We start from the raw sequence: 19863 nt of genomic DNA on the forward strand, positions 1-19863 counted from the left end.
AGGTTTTTGTATAAAAAAAGATTTTTCCCTAATTTGTATAAGGTTAAAGTTTCAAAGCATTTTTGATCGCCATCTACTTATGTATATACATGTGTGTTCTGCTTTACTGCCAAATAAAATAATAATAATAATAATATCGACCAAAATTCTAGGTATATGCTATGCAATATATACAGTTAGTCTTTTTTAATACAAAACCACACACAAAATCCTGACCCCGAACTACATTATGCCTTTATAAACACCATGGGTCAACCTAGGGACTGACGCGTTGTGTATCTGGTGAAAGTGACGTTAAGTCAGGAATCTGTTTATCAATGTATAATTCCCGAATGGTGAGACCAACTAATAAATATAGGGGGAAAATAAATCATGCATTAAAGACATAACCCATTTCCATCGGCATACCCGGTGTTATTAGAACGAGTCGAGCGTGAAATAAACATGTATATGATGGGAGGTGATGTAGGTGATGATGTGAGATGGCTGGTATACAGTTGGGACGAAGATCAAATCATTTGCATACGAGGGGGATTAAACTAAACACTTAATAACTCCTCCGAGTAGATTAACCGCTTCCTTCTATAGAACCGTATGTAGCAACAACAAAAAAATTCACGATCGTTTGAGTTTTCGCAGGTTTTAAGCTCACTCGTTCTTATTTTATTATGCAGCATTTTTAATGAATGTACTTCGAGATCAAGTACAATTCTTTATACCAGCACGATTTGTTCTTTTTATTGTGATTGGTAATTTAAAAAAAAAATCAACTTCAATACTGTAAATGTCATACACGCCTTGACCGAAATTCAATGAAACATCACTATAGCGTGTAAAAGAAAACGTGTAACATATTTGAAAGGCAGACTGATTCCGGTGATATAAAAAAAAAAAAAATTCGCTATCGGCGCGGATTTGCCCGTATAATTGTATTTTAATTATTTATATCGCATATGGAGTCAACCTTTGAGCAGAGTATCAAATATGTACGATTTTATTTGGAATTTCCTTTGCTCCTCTGCGTGTGGATCGTCAGTTGTTGATTGATTTCCTCGCCAGTCCCATAACCAATTCTCTTTCACCTTCTGTTTAATTTCATGATATTCCTGCTGAGAGACAAAAAGGCGTTAACAATGAGTACTTTACATACAGTTAATGCCTTTCTTGCTCTAGTCCTCAACATACGGGTTTACACACACACACAGATATATATATATTTAGAACAAATATATACATTTTTAAATTATAATTTTAAATTCACTATCTGAAAAAATAAAATTGAAACCGGTCATAGTGAAAAAGAGAACTTTCAAGGATTTTTATTTCAATTAATTTAATTATTATTTAAACATATGAATATAATTCAGAGCCGTCAGAGCTCTAAAAATCAAAATTTGCTAACAGAAATTCTGAATTCCATACCTTCTCGTATAATTATTATAAAAGTACGCATCGCAGGGAATAAAACGCAACCGAAACCAGATGTCATGGGAAGAAAATGAAATAAGAATGTTCAGTGTACTTCACATTACAGCATATGCGCTCCGTTCTGGGCAGCAACATAATTTGTTATAACGATACTTCTCGTCAAGTGTAATCTGATATAAATCATTTCATATTAAGTTTGATGAAACTTGTCTTTTTTGTGTTCAGTTTTGTTTCTATTCATCATGATTCTAGTAAGTTCGTTTTGTTCATGATAATCAAATCACGATGATGTAAGAGTTGTATTTCAAAAACTTTTGATATTGAATTTGAGAGGCGGCCTTCCCAGAGTGGTTTTTGAATGATGCCCCTGTTTTAGTGACCCAGATAATATATTGTGAATATGTCACGTAGATTAATGTGAACATGACGGGAAAAAAAAATTAAAGGCACATATTATACGTAAAATTCCTGAATCGGGTACCTCCCAATTTAAATTCATTTGATTCGATTTTACCTTCTTTGATTCGATTGAAAACATTCACCATAACAACCACTGACGTACGCAGTTCCTATTACTTGCGAAGGAGGAGGGAAGGATGGGTGTAGAATTCCAAACCTAGCCCCATTTCTTTTCTTTTCTTTAAAAATTAAGGTCAAAAATAGAAAGTGTATCGTTTTTGTGGTTAACCACATCTTCCCGATTAAGTCAATGTTAGTTGTAAAGTTCTATTCTTAATTTTACAATTTCCTTTTTCTTTATCTTTGTGCTTTATCCTTTTCCATGTTGACCCTATTCTACGATTGAAAGAGTTCGGCCGGACTCTCGAGTTATTCTACTTAGCTTTGTTACAACTCGTCTTCATTAAAAAAAAGTATATCAAGTGTTGTAGTTGTTGATGTTGTTCTTTGTTCTTTTTTGTTCTTTTTTAATTTGTATAAATCATTGCAATTTTCCAAAATTATCCATCAACGTAGTGCCTTTGATTGCCTGCCCTGTCAGCCAGGATGTGACGAGTGTGACGATGACAGTCCATGCGTGGTCGAACCCATTGCCATCATGCGGTGGTGCTTCGTCGCCGTCAACATACTCTGTCTCGTTCTCCTCGTCGTGTTGGGGATATACACGTATCGCCATCGAGAGATTCGGGTAAGATGAACGAGAGAAGAAAAACGATTTTCTATATGAATTTTTTTTAAAGGGTTCCGGTAACTTTGTCTCAGATTCTGAAACAAAATCCTGGATTTAGCTCATACTGCAATGATAATTATAAACATTTAGGTCAGTCAGGAACCCCATGACTTTTACAAGCCGATCGCCTGTCTGATTATCAAGATATATATGATTGGAATAACAAATTTTGAAAACCGTTTGCTAAACGGTTTTCATAACACTACAGTCTATTGGGGAAAACGGGTATGGTAAAACCGGTCACTCAAAGATTTTTTACTTTTTTGAGGCATTTTGAAGTGCGATTTTTGTTTGTTTTAGGGCTTCAGTATTACACCATATCACGGACACTGATAACCCGTAGGGCCGTGCATCTCAGATTCGACATTGTTAAACGATGCCTTTAAAGAGTGATTGCGATAAATGGATCATAAAACACGGAGATCGCAAATGCATTCGAATAATCAAACCAATCCATTCATAATAGGTTTTTCATCACGAAATATGCGAAATCTACATTGACGTACTACGTCTTCTGAACACGGTGTATATATAGGAGTTACAAGACCTTGAATTGACCTTGATTAATTTGTCGAAAGTTGTTTCCATGGTGTTTAATAATGGTTCACGCATTTTTTTTTTCTAGCCATAATTGTAGTCAATGCCTTGACGATCATATGAGGTAAAGAGGGAAGCCAGAGATAAAGTGAGGGCACTACAAGGATTGAGAGTATAAACATAATAAGAAACGTAGCTTGTGCAACCCCCTCCACACTTTCATTTTACTATTAGCTCCTGTTCTCTCGCACTTCATACACCTCATATTTCAGTTACCTCCCAATGCTAAAAAAAAACCCACTACGCCCGTGACTGTAGTTAATGTAGTTAATATATTTAAACATGATTTAAATCATTCTCCCCCGTGAGATGAACATAATATAATTCGCAGTAAACAGCAATATATGAGATGGGGTGAAGCATGCATAGAAACATGCGAAGGTCATAAAAGAGAACTATGTTCAGGTACCAGGAATGAGATACATGTACGTCGGATGCCAATCGTTTATTACCGAAAAAAATAACATGAATAGCCATTCGGTTATGCTATGGTTGTCACGGTTACCATTTGCCATTTCATCTTAAATGTTGGCCCAGTTTAAATGACATTCATTTTTTTCAATATTGAAATGAAGTGAATCAATATTTTTTGGAATGTAAAAGCCAATAAAACATCAGAACTGAGAACCTGATGGATAATGTGAGGCCGTTATTGCTTAATAGCAACAGTATTCATATTTTTCGGATTCAATGACGCCCCTTTCGATCGATAGGTTAAATTTTAGGGGAAACGGGTTTAATATATGGAAAAATATAAAAGAAAGTATTATGATATTCGATTATTTCAAATAAAACATTTCTCCGGGAAGTGGCAACTTTGTAGAAATCTTACAGCACTGGGTATCAATTGGCACAATAAACATAAAATATTCACTGTAAAGCATAATTCGTATCGTTTTCCATACGTTTAGTTTTTGTTCTGTTTCTCGTTATTTTTACAGAAATCATCGTTGTGTTTATTTTGGTTTTGATTTGACAGGTTTTTAAAGCAGCCAGTCCTGGTCTTCTGTACGTAATTCTACTCGGATCGGGGTTATGCTACTGTGAGGTAATAATTACGCTATATAAATTATAGATAGAGTCTGTGACGGTACACACGTCCAGACATTGATATGGTGGGGGGGGGGGGGCTGACATCATGGGAGCACCGATATTCTCGATAGATTGAAGGCCACTACATAATGATGGTACGGTGTGGGAGGGGGTTTACATCATCTTCTTGACACGTTTCTCTTCTTTATCTCTCTCTCTCTCTCTCTCTCCCTCTCTCTCTCTCTCTCTCTCTCTCTCTCTCTCTTTCTCTCTATTGCGCTCTCTCTCTCTCCCTTCTTGATCTTCTTTATCCTCCCCCTCCTCTCCTTCTTCTTCTTCTACTACTACTACTACTACTACTACTATTACTACATCTTCTTCTTTTACTTGTTTTTTCTACTTCTTCTTTTTCTTCTTTTTTTATTATCTATCTTGTTATTGTTGCTGTTGTTGTTCCTTTCCTTTTTTCCATCTCCTACACCTTCTTCTTATTCTTCTTCTTCTTCTTCTTCTTCTTCTCCTTTTACTTCTTCTTTTTCTTATCATTAATATTGTTATTATTACCTCCCATTCTTCCTCTTCTTCTTTGCCATTCAGGCACGTGCCTCCTCGTACGTACCATATGGTGTATTCGCCACTGGATAGTCAAGTAATGATATGCGATGTTTAATATAAGCACCCAAGGGATAATAATCATATACACCTTGAGTGATAATGGATCGTAGAACCGAGCGATGATGTGGATATGATAACATATCACAATGTACATTTAATTAAGTGCAAATATAAAAGAAAGGACAAATTTAGAATGTATGAAATGAAGAAGTTTTTTTGTGTTTATATCGGGGGATTTCCCCCATCTTCATTTCAAATGATATGCCTGTATACCTGAAGGAGAGATTATGATTCGCGTTGGATTTATGTCATTTCTTTCGTGTCATTGAATAATGCCAGAGAAAATGGTTTTAATGCTCCTCTTAAAGTGTTGGGAGCCCCAAATTCGCCAAAAAATTGGTTGCCAAATTTTACTTAAATTGTATTATAATGTGAAAAAGGATGTCATTTAAGACACACTTCTGCAAAGATTCCCCCTCCCCCCCCCCCCCCCCCCCCACAAAAAAGGGGGTTGAGACAAATATTGGGTTTTTCGTTGTACGCAGAAGCTAAACTTTGTATTCCTTCATCAATATACGATTTCAAACACATTTGTTCTGAAAATCCTTGCAGAAATGTGTCTTTAATGACATCCTCTTTTATATTATGATACAATTTAAGTGAAATTTTGCCATCAAATTTGTTGAGCTAACCAACACTTTAAAGGGGGTTTAACCAATATTTTTTTTGTTATTTGAATTGTTTTCATTAAAGCGGGACTGCAATACTTGTAGCTACTTGCGCCCTCTATATAGCAAACATTTTCCCTCTCCCTCTTTCTCTTACAGACTATCATATCTATTGCCGTTCCATTAGGGATAGTCTCGTGTCAAGGCCTACTTTGGTTTAGATACCTTGGTTTCTGTCTTGCCTATGGTGCTCTCCTGTTCAAAACATGGAGGTAAGAATGTAAATTTGTTAATCATTTTGTTCAGAGAATGTGTTTGTTCAAATATTCGTCGACACGATTGCTCAGACTTTCAAAACATCAATTCAATTCAATTCAACTCAACTCACAATTCAAATATGTTATTTTCAAAACTCAATCAAAACATGAACAAAAGTTATTTAAATTTAATATCAAATAACATTAGCAATATAGTATAGAAAATGAAAGTGTCGATGAATTATAAACGCATTTTAAGAAACAAGATATATAAACTATATTTTGTTTAAATTAAGTCGATTTTTAAAGGAAATTGAGCAATCTACTAAAAAACAGTGATTGTTTTGTGTGGATTACTTGATGGAGGAATTAGAAAGGAAGAAAAAAAGAAGGTTAAAGAAAAAGAAAATGAACACATGCACTGCTCTTAAGTCAGTCCAAATAACCAGGGACATCACTCATTAAAATGTACGAATGTTGCAATGATATATTACGTAATCTGAACATGAATTCTTTGGCGATTTATTGCCCTTCACTTGATTTTTTTTCAAAAATCTTTGAGATCGTGTTCCGGTGATTATTGCGTCATACAAATGCCATTTTCATTTCTTCATTTCATTGGTGTTGTGGTCTAGTGGATAGGTCTCCCGACTGCAGATCACAAGGTACGGGGTTCGATTCCCGCCGCACCACTTATAACCTTTGGCAAGACATTACTCTACATGTTCCACTCTCCACCCAGGTGTTAAATGGGTACCCGGTAGGGTGCGAAATTTAATGTCGGTAGATGAGCAAGTGTGCGCTTAATTAACGCCTGGCTGCAATGCTCCCCAGGGAGTGGATATATCCATTTATTTACATATCTATATATTATATACATGTTTCTATCTCTCCCCATCTCTCTAGGATCACCAAAGTCTTCACAGTTCGAAGCGCCAAACCTGTGCGCATAACGGACAACAATCTCTTCTTGCGCATCGGTATCCTGCTGGCCATTTTCGTAGTCTTTCTCTCAGCCTGGACTTTTCTTAGCCCTTCTGAGGTCGAGCAGAACTACAACCGAGCTGGTCTCAAGTACTTCGAATGCTCACAAAATGCATGGAATTATGTAGGCCAAGCAGGTATAATGTTTACATCAGTATTATTAGTATCCTCCCCCTCTCTCACATGGTGCAACCGCAAGCCTATTGTATATCTGCATCACCATGCAAGCCGATACTTACAAGCAGCATCTACTATTATTTCTATATAAATAAATTCAAGGAAATATATTATAATTACTGTGTTGATAATTATTGATAACAAATCTAACGATAGCTGAGAGAGATTATTGCCATGAAATATGACAATCTGTCTAGCAGTATTTATTACACCTAGTTGAATGAAGATCACAATACAGCTAAGCTCCACGCAGCAAGTACGTTAAGTTTTTGAAAGAATGTCGTATGAGTCTTCCCCCGGTATGACAGTATAATATAATAAGTCCTTTTTTTCTCTCTGCATACACTTTCCCGTTCTCTACCTATCTTTACATTCCTACTGTCTGAAACAGTAAAGCTACTCAGATCTACCGTCGATGGAATTATAACGATCTCTGAAGTTTAAATGCGAACTGGGCCCCGTAACAGCTGAGGTTTGCAATCATGTGCAAAATTGTAATGGGCAATCGAGATCATCGTTGCTTGCACATTGTCGTTTACAAGGCTGGCTATATATTAACCAGTCTGAATTGTCAAAATGCAATTAAGCGCTATAAACCTTTGTGTTTCGGGTCTTTTATCTTTCCCCTATATTGAGGGACGAGTTACGATTGATCGAAGTGCATTTAATAGAGAGCAATAATCAAGGACAATGCTATATAGCTGCACATCATCATGATCATGTTAATCATTTCTCTTTATTAGATAATCCTGTTATATTGCAATATTCCATCGCGTCCTTCTACAGCGTCTAAGTGGTGTTTCGAGTTAAAGTTGAAATAATCATGAAGCAATTGAGAATTTTTGATTGCAAAGTAAATTGGTGTAGACCTATTCTGTGAAGTTTTGGAATCATCAATCAACGGAAATTGAATCAGTTTTACAAAAAACCACCTACTCCAACGACGTGGTCCTTACTTTTGCTAAATATCGGGAAACTGTAGTGTGGCAACTCGAAATTATGATGGTGACATACACAGTTCAGAGAATATATGGGACTAGGATATGCACACATAATATTATGGCATTAAGTTTGGTCCCAAACTTTTAGCGATTTCTCATCAGTTTCTTTTAATATGGGGCCATTGGAGAGCGATTCTTTGCATGGGGTATTTATACTTTGTATATCTTCCAAACTGTGATCATTCTGTATAATATGAGAAAGCTCATAAATTTAGTATTTTCCATCTTAAAGAGAAAGTTGAGTTCTGGGAAGAGGTGAAAAATAGTTTGTGAGCGTTATTATTGTATTATGCAAGTGTGGAAGAACATCAGATCAAAAATGTTCCCTGAAAAGCATGGCTCTTCAAATGCTTTAATATTCTAAATATATATTTTTTTATTTTTTTTAAATCGAGACGGATTTTTATGCCACATTTTCGTGTAGTCCCATATACATCTTTCTGTGTACAGTGTTGTAACTTTACCAAGACATTGGGCCAAATTTCTTATCATTTTGATGATTCCAAAACCTTGCAGTACATGTCTTTTGATCAACCTTTTCTGATCGATTCCACAACGTTGCTTTCACAATGCAATCGCATGACCAGAACTCAACTTTATCTTTAACAAGATCTCAAACTTCGAATCTCTTTCATCATGTTAATTATGCTTGTTCGTGCGACAGAACACGGTAATTACCCCTATTTTTATATACAATAGCGGCCTAATTCTACGGTGATTGGTTTGTGTTTAATGGAGTCTCCCTTTTCAAAATTTTCATCTTACATCAATAATTAATGATGATATTTAAAATGGCGCCTGCGAGGAAAGGCGCGGAATGCTTGAAGATGATTGGACACGAAGCTGTTTTAATTTGCGTCGTTTGAGTAGAAATTCCGGTATCGTCACGGCGAGGCTAAGAACATTCACATAAACATAATTAAAGACCCATTTACGGATGATTCAACAATAATTTAAAAAGAATTATTTCGATTAATTCATCTACCACTGATCTTCAAAGCGTCATTTCAAATCTAATAGATAACATTTTAATTACCATTGGCATAATTATACTTATATGGTCGCTTCCAAAATTAAATAGGCGATTATTGAAGATAATCAACCCCTTTTCTCCATTTGTGATTTTGCAGTGTCAAAAGAGGTTTTTACAGACCCATGGCGCAGTCGATATTACCATGTACACGTGTCGTAGTCGAGTGGTTTAAGCACTTGACTTGAAATTCAAAGGTCGTGGTTCGATCCCCGATACGGCACTAATGTCCTTTGACAAGGCATTAATCTTCATGTGTCACACTCGACCCAGGTGAGGTAAATGGGTACCTGGCAGGAATTAATTCCTTGAAATGCTAGAGCGCTGTAATGGCAGCTAGGCTAAAGCCGGAGTAATAATAAATGCGCCTCGGAATAAGAATTTCTAGATAGACGGCGCTATAGAAATGCCTATTATTATTTTTATTACTATGATTATTATTGTGATTTAAACGTTTTATTATCAAACAGTAAATGGCACACAATATCTTTAATCATTTTAGTTTCAAGGGGTTTGAATATGATTATGAAAATGCACGTAAAATACCGATGTACTAACGACATCAAGAATAGTCAGATATATCGTATCACTTTGTTAAAAAAACACGCCAACGTTCATTTCGATTTATTTTTATATTGTTATTAAACATGATTATAGCAATAATTCCATTGACAATGATAAATATTATATCGTTATAGTTAGCGTATGGAACATGACGATATTATTAGTCGAGAAGGTATTATACAACACCTACGTGGTTCCTTGTCATTTGATTGGAGGATTGTTGGTCACGTGATATTCAATAGATGTTATATTGCACGGGCGTGCATTTTTGGTTATATGCAGACTGCGTACCTCTCTGCCGTGCGCGTATCCCTGTATGTATCTGACGCGAAGGCAATCTGAATGTATGTAATCGAGAAAGCTTGACTCCAACTTTAATAAATATAAGAAGTACAGCATAATTTGTCGATTAACGTTGTATTAGATCTTCTTTGATGTTGTATAAAACAAAAAATGAATGTTTTTCATTCGTTCAATAGTGCAAATATTTTCATTCGTTGAAAGATTAACGTTAATCCTATTGAACTCGGCTGACGCCTCATTGAATAGAATGTACATCTTTCAACTCATGAAAATATTCGCAATATTGAACTCATAACCATTCATTATTTGTATAATATTAAGTGTGTGGTGGTAATATACTGCTTTTGTACAGTCAATATCACCCATCGTTTCCCAAAGGATACTCTTTTGTTGTTGATTTTTGTTACCAGGAATTAGGCTAATGGATTGAACGCGGTAATCTTCTAACCCAATTAAAAGTACATGTACCTGCGTTTAATATTGTGCATTATTGCATTCATGTCCGTCAAATCATAAGATATAATGATGATGGATTGAAATGAGATAGCGAGACTGTTGACGAATATGGGAGAGGAAGGTTAGTACAGAAAAAGATTTTAAAAAGATATAGATCATTCATTGATAACTAGTAACCAGGTTGATCGATTGCTATCTAACACTAAGAATAGATAGCCACGACTTAAAGCATGTGCGAAAAACACAGACATGGCTCTGTTATTAATTCATAATATGCCCTTTTCGTCCTTGATATCATTGTGGAGAGCCCCCCCCCCCCCCCCCCCCCCGCGTGCCTTCCATTAGATTAGTGATCAGAGAAACCGAAGGATTTTTAACCCTCCATACAACAATGACGACTTCTAATAAGCCATTTCTCGAAGCGTGAGTCATTTTCGAGATCAGAGCTAGATAATCGTTAACATAAGTGTTTTAAAGGTAAGGACCAGTTTTGGAAATGCCCCCCTCTTAAAAAATTAAATGGAAGCTCTTATTACCAATCATGTGAAAGAATATGTTTTGACTAATACGTGATCAAACAAATTTTGCCGAGAAACCGCCTACTAATTGATATATTTGGTAAGTTATTATATCTATTTGGACCTGATAGATATAACGCACGTGTCGCGCACGTGTGTGTAGTCACATATGCATCTTTCTGTATACAGTGCGTGTAACTATACCAAGACTGGGTCAAATTTCTTATCATTTTGATGATTCCAGAACCTTGCAGTACACACCAATACTTATATGCTAGTCAACCTTTTCTGATCGATTCCACAACGTTTCTTTGACAATGCGATCGCATGACCATAACCGGTCTTTATCTTTAATTTGATCTCTGGACAAGGGCTTCGTTCCCATCAACACTGGCGAGTTAAAACGATAATTTAGACAATTTAAACAAATTGATGAAAGATGAAAATATGCTTTCCAAATGTGATGTTGTAGAACCAAAGGTCAAACAATTAGTCGATGAATCCATCTGAAAAGGAAACAAAGACTCATGACAAAAAAGCAGCTAAAATGAGTTACGTTTTGTTGCTAAGAGATGAAGCAATTTATTTTCCTACATACATCAATTTGTGGTTGAATTGAAAGCGGGAAAGTTTTTTTTATTTTTTTATGAACAGGCTCTAGCAGCTTAACAGCTATAAATGGCACGCCCTTTATTAGAAATTGGAAAAGAGATGTATATTATTATCTGATAATGGAAACACATGCATTATTGACCATAGATGATGGACGGAACATCTATTTTGACGGACGGAATGTATATCTTGAGTTTTGTTTAATAATAGATATTGATATAGCCCTGGTATCCGCCAGGTACTGGCGCTAATGGCGCTCTACTAACAAACAAATTAGCTTCAACTATTACAAGAAAAAGTACATTAGATAAAGTATATACAATAATATTTTTCCAATCTAAACTACAAACAAAAAATAAACCATCTTAATCACAGAATAATTAAAATCTTTACCAAAAGTACATTTACAACTTAGTATCATATATGGAAATGTTAAATATGTACGCCAGTTTGTTGTTGTTTGTTTGTTTGTTGTTTTCTGTTGCTTTCTTTTATTATTGATGTTCTTTTTCATTATATAGAAAGATCAGCTAGGTTCAATTTGTTTTTATTGTATTTGTACATTTCATAAGTTTTCTTTAGAACTATGTAACATTTTAGCACGGTCCTGAAAGTGAACCTAGTTGATTTGTTTTAAGAAATATGGTCAACGTTTAGTATAATACAGTATATTAAAAAATGGGGAAATCAGAGGTATCCAATCGACTCAGACAAGAATTTGAAACCATACCATATACCGCCTATGTGCTTGAAATCTTGCTTTGCTGATCGTTTTGTGGACTGATTTAAAACTAGTTCCAGCATTTTAAATTGTGGACAGTGGCTCTAACAGATTAATTAACGTATTTTGTTTTTCTTCCCTGCTCTTGTTTACTTCTGCAATAATCAGGAGAACTACTCCTTCTAGCTTGGGGGATGTACCTGTGTTTCAAAGTCAGGAAAGCGCCCTCGTCGTTTAACGAATCAAGATACATCAGCGTTTCCATCTACAACGAAGCCCTCATCAGTATTTTTGGAGGAATTGTTTCGTTTGTGTAAGTAGGGTCAATTTCAAACATCATTATCTCTCTTGCCTCTCTCTTATTTCTACCTTTCTTCTTTCTACCTATTTTGCTCTCACCTTTCCCCTCTCCCAACTCCCCTCCCCCCCCCCCCACTCACGCTTTCTCTTTCTCTTTCTCCCCGTTTTCCTCTCACACTTTCTGTCTATCTTTCTTTTCATTACACTGACTCGATCTCTTTTATTATTTGTCCTCCCTTGTTATGTTTCTCTTCTTTCTTTTCACCTCCTCTTTCTTTCCCCTCTCATTCCCTTTTTATCCTTCCTTTCCTCTTTTCATATATATTTATTTTTTTCTCACCAAGTTATATCTTCTTCACCCAGTTGGCATGATCTTAATAGTTCGTTCATTTCTCTCTGATCTAGGATCCCCGCTGAGTTATCAGGCCCTGATACTCTTCTCATTGTCAATTTCTGTCGTCTTCATGCAACATTTACCGTAATGGTGGCTCTCCTCTTCGTATCAAAGGTACGTCATACTACCAGGGGGGTCACAGGCTCCAACCCCCACCCAAACAAAATGGTGGTGGGGGGGGGGGGCTTGTCATAGATGTTGTGTTTATTGGACCCCCCCCCCCCCCCCCCCCCCTCTGAGTTTAGGTGATAACCCCTTTTTTTTCTTTTTGTGTTGCTTGTCAGTATGCTTTATGAAATCCTAGAGCCGCTCCAGAAGACATACCTTGGGCGAGTCCGGGATTTTCAGAAGGGCCCGGGGGTGTTCTCTATATTTACTCTCGGTAACGTAAGGGGGGGGGGTAAATCAAACAATGGGCCACGACCTTTTTAGATCTCTTGATCAGCCTGCTTAATGATACTCGTGAAATAATGCGCTTGCATGTTCTCACTAAATCACGTATGCCATCCAAATCATGTATACATACCCATCGAACCATTCATATACAAACCTTTATAAATGATCATGATGGTCATGGTTAGCGTTCAATAGTTTATTGCTATATTAAACTCATATCCGCTTTTCAACTCTCTGCATGTCGTAAAATGAAAATCCACTCTCTTTTGGAGGGGTAGGGGGGTTCATGTTTGGAGTATCTTGGTTTTGGTGTTGAATCCGCTCCAAAGTAGTGGTCTGAATTACTCTTCTCGATTCCACTATCAAGGGGCGTGGATTGCTACTCCAAAATGATTGATTCATAATGCGACTCATAATGGATTTCATTTCCTGTACATTATTTTTAGAGAGAAGAAGTAAATGAATGTAATTCCAGGTGACATCAAAAACTCAAGTGTTTCTGATCAATGAATGTGTAACGAATGATTAGCCACTGTGGTACTGTGGCTGTCTATATTCAATCAGGAGGTCGTGAATACGAATCATCTCCAGCCCTTTTGTTCACTGCCGTATCCGGACACTTACCCCCCTGGACATCCACCCCCCAGATAACCACCCACAGTCAACTACCCCTAGGACAACTACCCCCTAGGGCAACCACCCTCTAGGACGACCAATGCCGGGACAACTACACCCGAACAACTACCATCCGGACAACTGCCCACGGACAACTACCAATAGGATATTTGTCCGGGGGTAGGTGTCTAGGGGTATTTGTAATAGGGGATAGTTGTCTGGGGTAGTTGTCCAAGGGGGTAGTTGCCTCGGAGCGTAGTCGTCCTAGAGGGTGGTTGCCCTAGGGGGTAGTTGTCCTAGGGGGTAGTTGACTGGGGTGGTTGTCCGGGGATGGATGTCCAAGGGGTAGGTGTCGTAGAACCGCGGCTCTCTGCAGATATACATGTACATTGCTATTCAAAGATCGCAAAACAAGTCAACATGTCCTATATGTCTACTCTTCTCGTTTTGTACATCGATCTATGTTTTATATATCTCTTTGATTAACCCGCTCCTGTGCTTTCTTTAAGATTGTTCTCTTCTACAAGACCAATACGGACAAGAAGAAGACGGGGGATAGGAGGAGTCAAATTGTTTTTACCATCGATAACTCTAGTGTGACCATCGACTTTTCTCGCGAAAATCCGGATGTTTCGGTAAGTCACGTGACCGCGAATCTGAAATCAATATATCAAAACCACGGAGATATAATAGTTTTAAAAAATCAATTTATAAAATTGATTAGGCAGGAAATGAAATGAAGCTGTGTTGATTAAATGCCTTTTAAAGAAGTAACTTGTAGTTAAGATTATAGTTAGAATGTCGTGATTCCTGGGTTATAATTCTGTTCATATAATTCAGGATATTTTGTTCGTAATCGTTGAGTTTTTCATGACCTACACAAACTACAGATGGAATCATCGACGTATGATACATCCTCACTTCATGTCCCGAGCTATTTTCTTTGATATATCTTACGCGTCAAAATGGGAATTAACATAATATATGTATATTTTGTTAACGATATTTCAATTTTATCCTTAGTTGTATCATTATGCCATTTAAATGCTCTGAATAGCACCACAATCCCATCAAGGAGACCAACACATACCAACAACATACCGAATCAGAAAAATAATAAGTTGGCCAAGAATTGGTTCGTTTTGTATCAGTGTATATTTGGTGTGAGTGAGCTTTTAAATTCTGTTTGACAAGAGTGCCTATTAAGACAGGGGGATATAAAATAGTATGGCAAGAATAATAAATCCATTGTTACTATGTTCTTCTCATACACCGCAGGAAGAATTGAGTCGACTGAGGAATGAGCTGGTTGACATCAAAGAAATCGCCAAGCTTGTGCCGGTCGACCCGTCCATCATCAACCGCTACAAGCTTGCCATCACCAGTTTTAGCACCAAAAGGGATTCAAGCGGTACGGCATCACCCTCGTCTGTGTATCACTCTCGGAGTGACATCATTGCGCATGAGCATGTACCGGAAGCCACCAGCGGGACGAGCACGCCACCGTTCTTGAAGAAAGGTCAGAAGACGGGGGCCAATGGTATAGCCAAAATGTTTCTGAAGTCTTTGGGTAGCACGTCCTCAACGGGGACGTTTAGTGTGTCGGTCGGGAGTCTTAAAGTAGATTCAAAGGGTGGGATTGATGCTGGGACCGCCCAAACGTTTGTTCTTAGAAATGAAGGAGGGGTGATCATTGACGACAACGACGGCGATAATGACGAGGCAGGGATTGGTGAAGTGAGACATTGTCCAAAAAGTTTGAACAAAGAAAGCACACTCGAAGAAGTCGGGGGACATTGGTCTGGAGTTAGCGGTTGCGTCGACGAGCCTTTCAACGACACGGTTCTAGCAACTGTTCATGAAATGGACAACAAAACTATCTCGTTTGCATCAGGGACACCGAGTGACCATGCGGAGCTTAAAAGAACACCTCAAGGAGATGATATAGAGCAGGAAAGCATGTCGCCTCTCGAAATATTTGCCTCAGTGCTTGTCGAAAGGATACTCAAAGACAGCATCAACCTTGCCGAAAACTACTCAAACGAAAATTCAATCTCTTCAAAGCAAACTTTTTAATAAGCATTCAGTTGGAGCTGGTGCCTGGTGCCAAAGTCGAAACATCGAGATAGTTTATGAATGTGATGATATCGATGATGAAAGTGGGCAACAGAATTATAAAAGAACAACCGTCATTTGAATTTCATGAATACCTGCGAATTAGTCGTCCCAAGAAAGTTTAATTACCTCAAACGCCAGTCATTCCAAGGAATGTTTTTTTACACATGTAATTTTCTATGCGCTTTATATACGACACTGCTCTCACATGGAGCATAATAGACCGCGCAATGACGCATCGTGCCTAACGAACATAAGGGGCCGTTTCACACGAGGCGTTATTTCCACTGCGTCATTCACCGACATTCATGCGCATAAACTCACATGTCCAGGCACCAATCTTTAGGCTCAACCCTTTGAAAGAGGGTTTGATGGCCTAGCGCAAGATTTCGTATTATTCTTTCTTGTTGTAATCATTTTGAAGAAAACACAAGTACCCCTACTAGACAATCAGATCAATTTCATCTGCCACAGACCAGGACCCTGTTTCATAAAACTTGATATCAATAACAAGTTACAAGCTACTGTTATAAGCTACTGAAATCGTGGCATCTGATTGGCTGAGAGCAAATTTGTCATAGACATTTAGCATTTGTTATAGATAAAAAGTTTTATGAAACAGGACCCAGAACCGTCACTGCTCAAAAGACTTTTTTATATACCGGACCACAGCTATGGAACTCATTAAATAATAATATTAAATCAGCTCCTACCACTTTTTTCATTTAAACGTAGACTTAAACAATACCTTCTAGATAGATACAGTTATTAAAACGACAACATGTACACAAAAAAAAAAACAGCTTTTGGAACAATCATTTTTTGTTGTTATTGTTTAAAGGTATAAATACAAGGGAATTTTTGAAATTTGGGTGGATAGTGATTCTTTACAATTTTGATATACTTGGATGCCCATGTGGATTTATTATAAGAATTTAGCCCCTAAAACACTTCTGCTTTCGAGAAAATTTGAATATAAAAATTTACCGGTGCTCCCGGTAAATCTTGATAAATTTCAAATAGCGCCTACGGCCGTACAATGGTAGCTGCGACCATGAAAATCTCAGAATATGTAGTTGTGATATATAATTTCCGAATGGGAATAGCGAATCGGTCGATTTTAGTCAAGAAATATTGTTTTATAGCTTAATTCATATTTTGACCTTTAGAGGGAGCTATACAACATAAAGAGTTTATTATTTACAATTTCATAACTTTAGACTCGATTTCAACCGCGACAACGATCACTGAATATTGTAGGAGCGCACATGCTTTCAATATATTCATTTGAACCTTATTCATGACCCCATACCAAAACTTTGTATTACCTTTAAGATAAACCTATTAGTAAGATAAGACCAAAACATTGCAAAAGTAACCACAGTGTGTAATGTCCCCGTCGTTCATGCTTCATCTTCCATTCTCTCTATCTTTCTTTCTCTCTTCCTTTCTCTCTCTCTCTCTTTCTCTCTCTCTCTCTCTCTTCTCTGCTAGAAAGGTTAGCATTTGTTATTATTTCCATTATCTTTTTAATTGTTTGTGTATACACCCATGTTAAAGACAACCTTTTTGTTTTGTAGCGTAGGAGGAGGGGAAGGGTGTACGATTATCTAAGCATTTTTATACATGTATTTTCTAATCATATTACAGAGCACTTGTAACTATTTTATTCCCAAGGGGTTTATAAAATACAAGCCATGCTTTTTTAATAGACCCTTCCACTATATTTTACCACTGTGCCAATTAATTAAAACAATTGTATAATCATTTGTAAAACTTTTGGCTAATATCATGTTATTGAATTTGTATAGGGCCTAAATTTCATATTCATTTGATTATGTTATATCATGTGGAAATAAAAAGAGACCTTGAAACCTTGAAACCTTTGTCCGAAAATTGGCGTTGACGAAACATTCGTGTTACAATCTACGCAAACCATTATCTGAAGTTTGGGGGTCTAATTTTCATTGTTTATTGTCACATAACTATTGAACAATCAATCGGTGACTTTTGGCGTAGTGCAATAGCGCCTCGTGTGACATTGACGCAAGCCCTATGCACACAGGATGCCATTTCGATTGCGTCATTACATGAACTAATCAATTCCATGAAAGCGCTTAGTGCACACGCCAGTTATTAAAAGCTATGTTTTCACTGCATTGTGCATTCATTTTTTTCGTACGGACTTCACTTATGCGCGGTGCGTTAATGGCCGCGCTAGTAGCTGACGCAGTCGTGCGTCAGGGAAATGACGCATCGTACTGTGCAACAGCCATTAATCATCCATCCCTGAGCACAAAACACAGTCGTCAGCGTTGATTAGCCATTTTATTTCAACAACGATATTCCGTCCCAATTATGATTTGTATTGTCACACAGGTGATTTATTGAAGATCCATGTAAATACATTGATCAACAAATTATTGATCGCACGGGGGGGGGGGGGGGGTCGATGGCAAGGTCGGTGTGGAAATTCATTGTCTATCGAGAAACGTATTATACTGATCCTGTTTAACATTAATTTTTTAAAGAATCGAGTCGCTTTCAAAAAATGTTTTACCTTGTTAAAAGAATATGGATAACGTAAAGTTAACAAGAAATAATTAGCTACTTTAACAGGGATATTTACGAACAATAAATATTAAGAGTCAATTTCTGTTTACAGGTTCGATACTCAAATTAAGTCGTGATATTCCTGTGTCATAATCTGTTCAAGAGGTGCATTAAACGATGATCGAAGAACATTTTTTTGAGGTGATCCGATCTGCGTCCTTGATGTAGTGGAGAAGAATAAGAAATGGAGATAGGAGTGAAAGATAGAAGACATACGGGAAAAGAGAAAGAGAGTATGTATGTGTGTCCGTTTTACTTTAAATTCAACTTTTCACACTCTAGGGCAAAATATACACCCTCCCGGTCTGGTCAAGCTGCCTCCATAAATTTTGAACATCTAGTACAACGTCTTTCAACCTTGGTGTCGCTAGAGAATTTTAGTTATATCAAAAATGTACTTTGGAATAATTATAATCTTCAATCCAGCTTATGCAATCCTTTTAAAATCCATATCATTTCAGTTTTGAAAGCATGACTAACCATATCAAACGCTAGTTAGTTTGATTCTTTTAATGTTATATCAATATTTTAAAAATTATAAATTAGTAGTGGGCCATGAATGAAATGTGGAAGTTTGTGAAAGGTTAGTGGGGGATCTCGTTCAATGTTCTTCACATGATTTATTATTTTTCTATGAAAACATATGAACTTTATGAAATTTACATGTATGATAAAACACTGAGTGCGATTTTTAAGAAAATCAACGACGAAGCAGAATGAAATTTCTATATATCCTTGTGAATTTGCCTTAAAGGAACACAAATCGTTGTACACAATTATATAAAGTACATTTTATAGTGGATAGAATATTACTCTGAAATTACCGTGCTGCGAAAAAAGATTTTCTTGAAACATCGCGTTCAAAGTTCCTTTATTAATACCTTTCTCGTTTTGTGGTACAATTTAATACACTTCTGTGACCTGAAACATGACTCTATCAATGCCTATATACAGGCGCGTACGCAGGATTTTTCAAGGGGGGGGGGGGGGGGGGGTTTTAACATTTTTAAATGGGGCCGAAAATTTCGCATCGACTCAGCCAGCCGCTGAATAAGCGGGGGGGGGGGGGGGGGGGGGGGGGGGGTAAGGGGACACTTTTTTTTTTTTTTGTCTCGAAATTTGAAAATTTGACATTTTGCTCCGTTGGGGGGGGGGGTAAGGTCGCCTTTTTTTAGGTCAGCCATGGGAATAATTTTTTTTTTTTTTTTTTTTTTTAAATTTGAAAAAAAAAAAAAAAAAAACCCAAAGGGGGGGGGGGGGGGGAGGGGGGGGTTGGAT

General features: G+C 37.1%; 1 protein-coding gene across 1 annotated transcript in view; it reads left to right on the top strand.

The window, feature by feature from the left end:
• LOC105437963 overlaps window positions 1-16449 on the top strand; it is a 34730-nt gene extending 18281 nt beyond the window's left edge. The window contains exons 4-11 of the mRNA XM_030976040.1: window positions 2404-2575; window positions 4194-4262; window positions 5689-5801; window positions 6693-6907; window positions 12321-12465; window positions 12858-12960; window positions 14367-14492; window positions 15136-16449. Of these exons, the coding sequence (XP_030831900.1) occupies window positions 2404-2575; window positions 4194-4262; window positions 5689-5801; window positions 6693-6907; window positions 12321-12465; window positions 12858-12960; window positions 14367-14492; window positions 15136-15933 (1741 nt within the window). The 3' untranslated portion in view covers window positions 15934-16449. The remainder of the gene's footprint in view (window positions 1-2403; window positions 2576-4193; window positions 4263-5688; window positions 5802-6692; window positions 6908-12320; window positions 12466-12857; window positions 12961-14366; window positions 14493-15135) is intronic.
• Window positions 16450-19863: the final 3414 nt, after the last annotated feature.

The sequence above is a fragment of the Strongylocentrotus purpuratus genome, unplaced genomic scaffold, assembly GCF_000002235.5.
Source record: "Strongylocentrotus purpuratus isolate Spur 01 unplaced genomic scaffold, Spur_5.0 spur5_scaffold_8, whole genome shotgun sequence".
NCBI classification, from domain to species: Eukaryota; Metazoa; Echinodermata; class Echinoidea; order Camarodonta; family Strongylocentrotidae; genus Strongylocentrotus; species Strongylocentrotus purpuratus.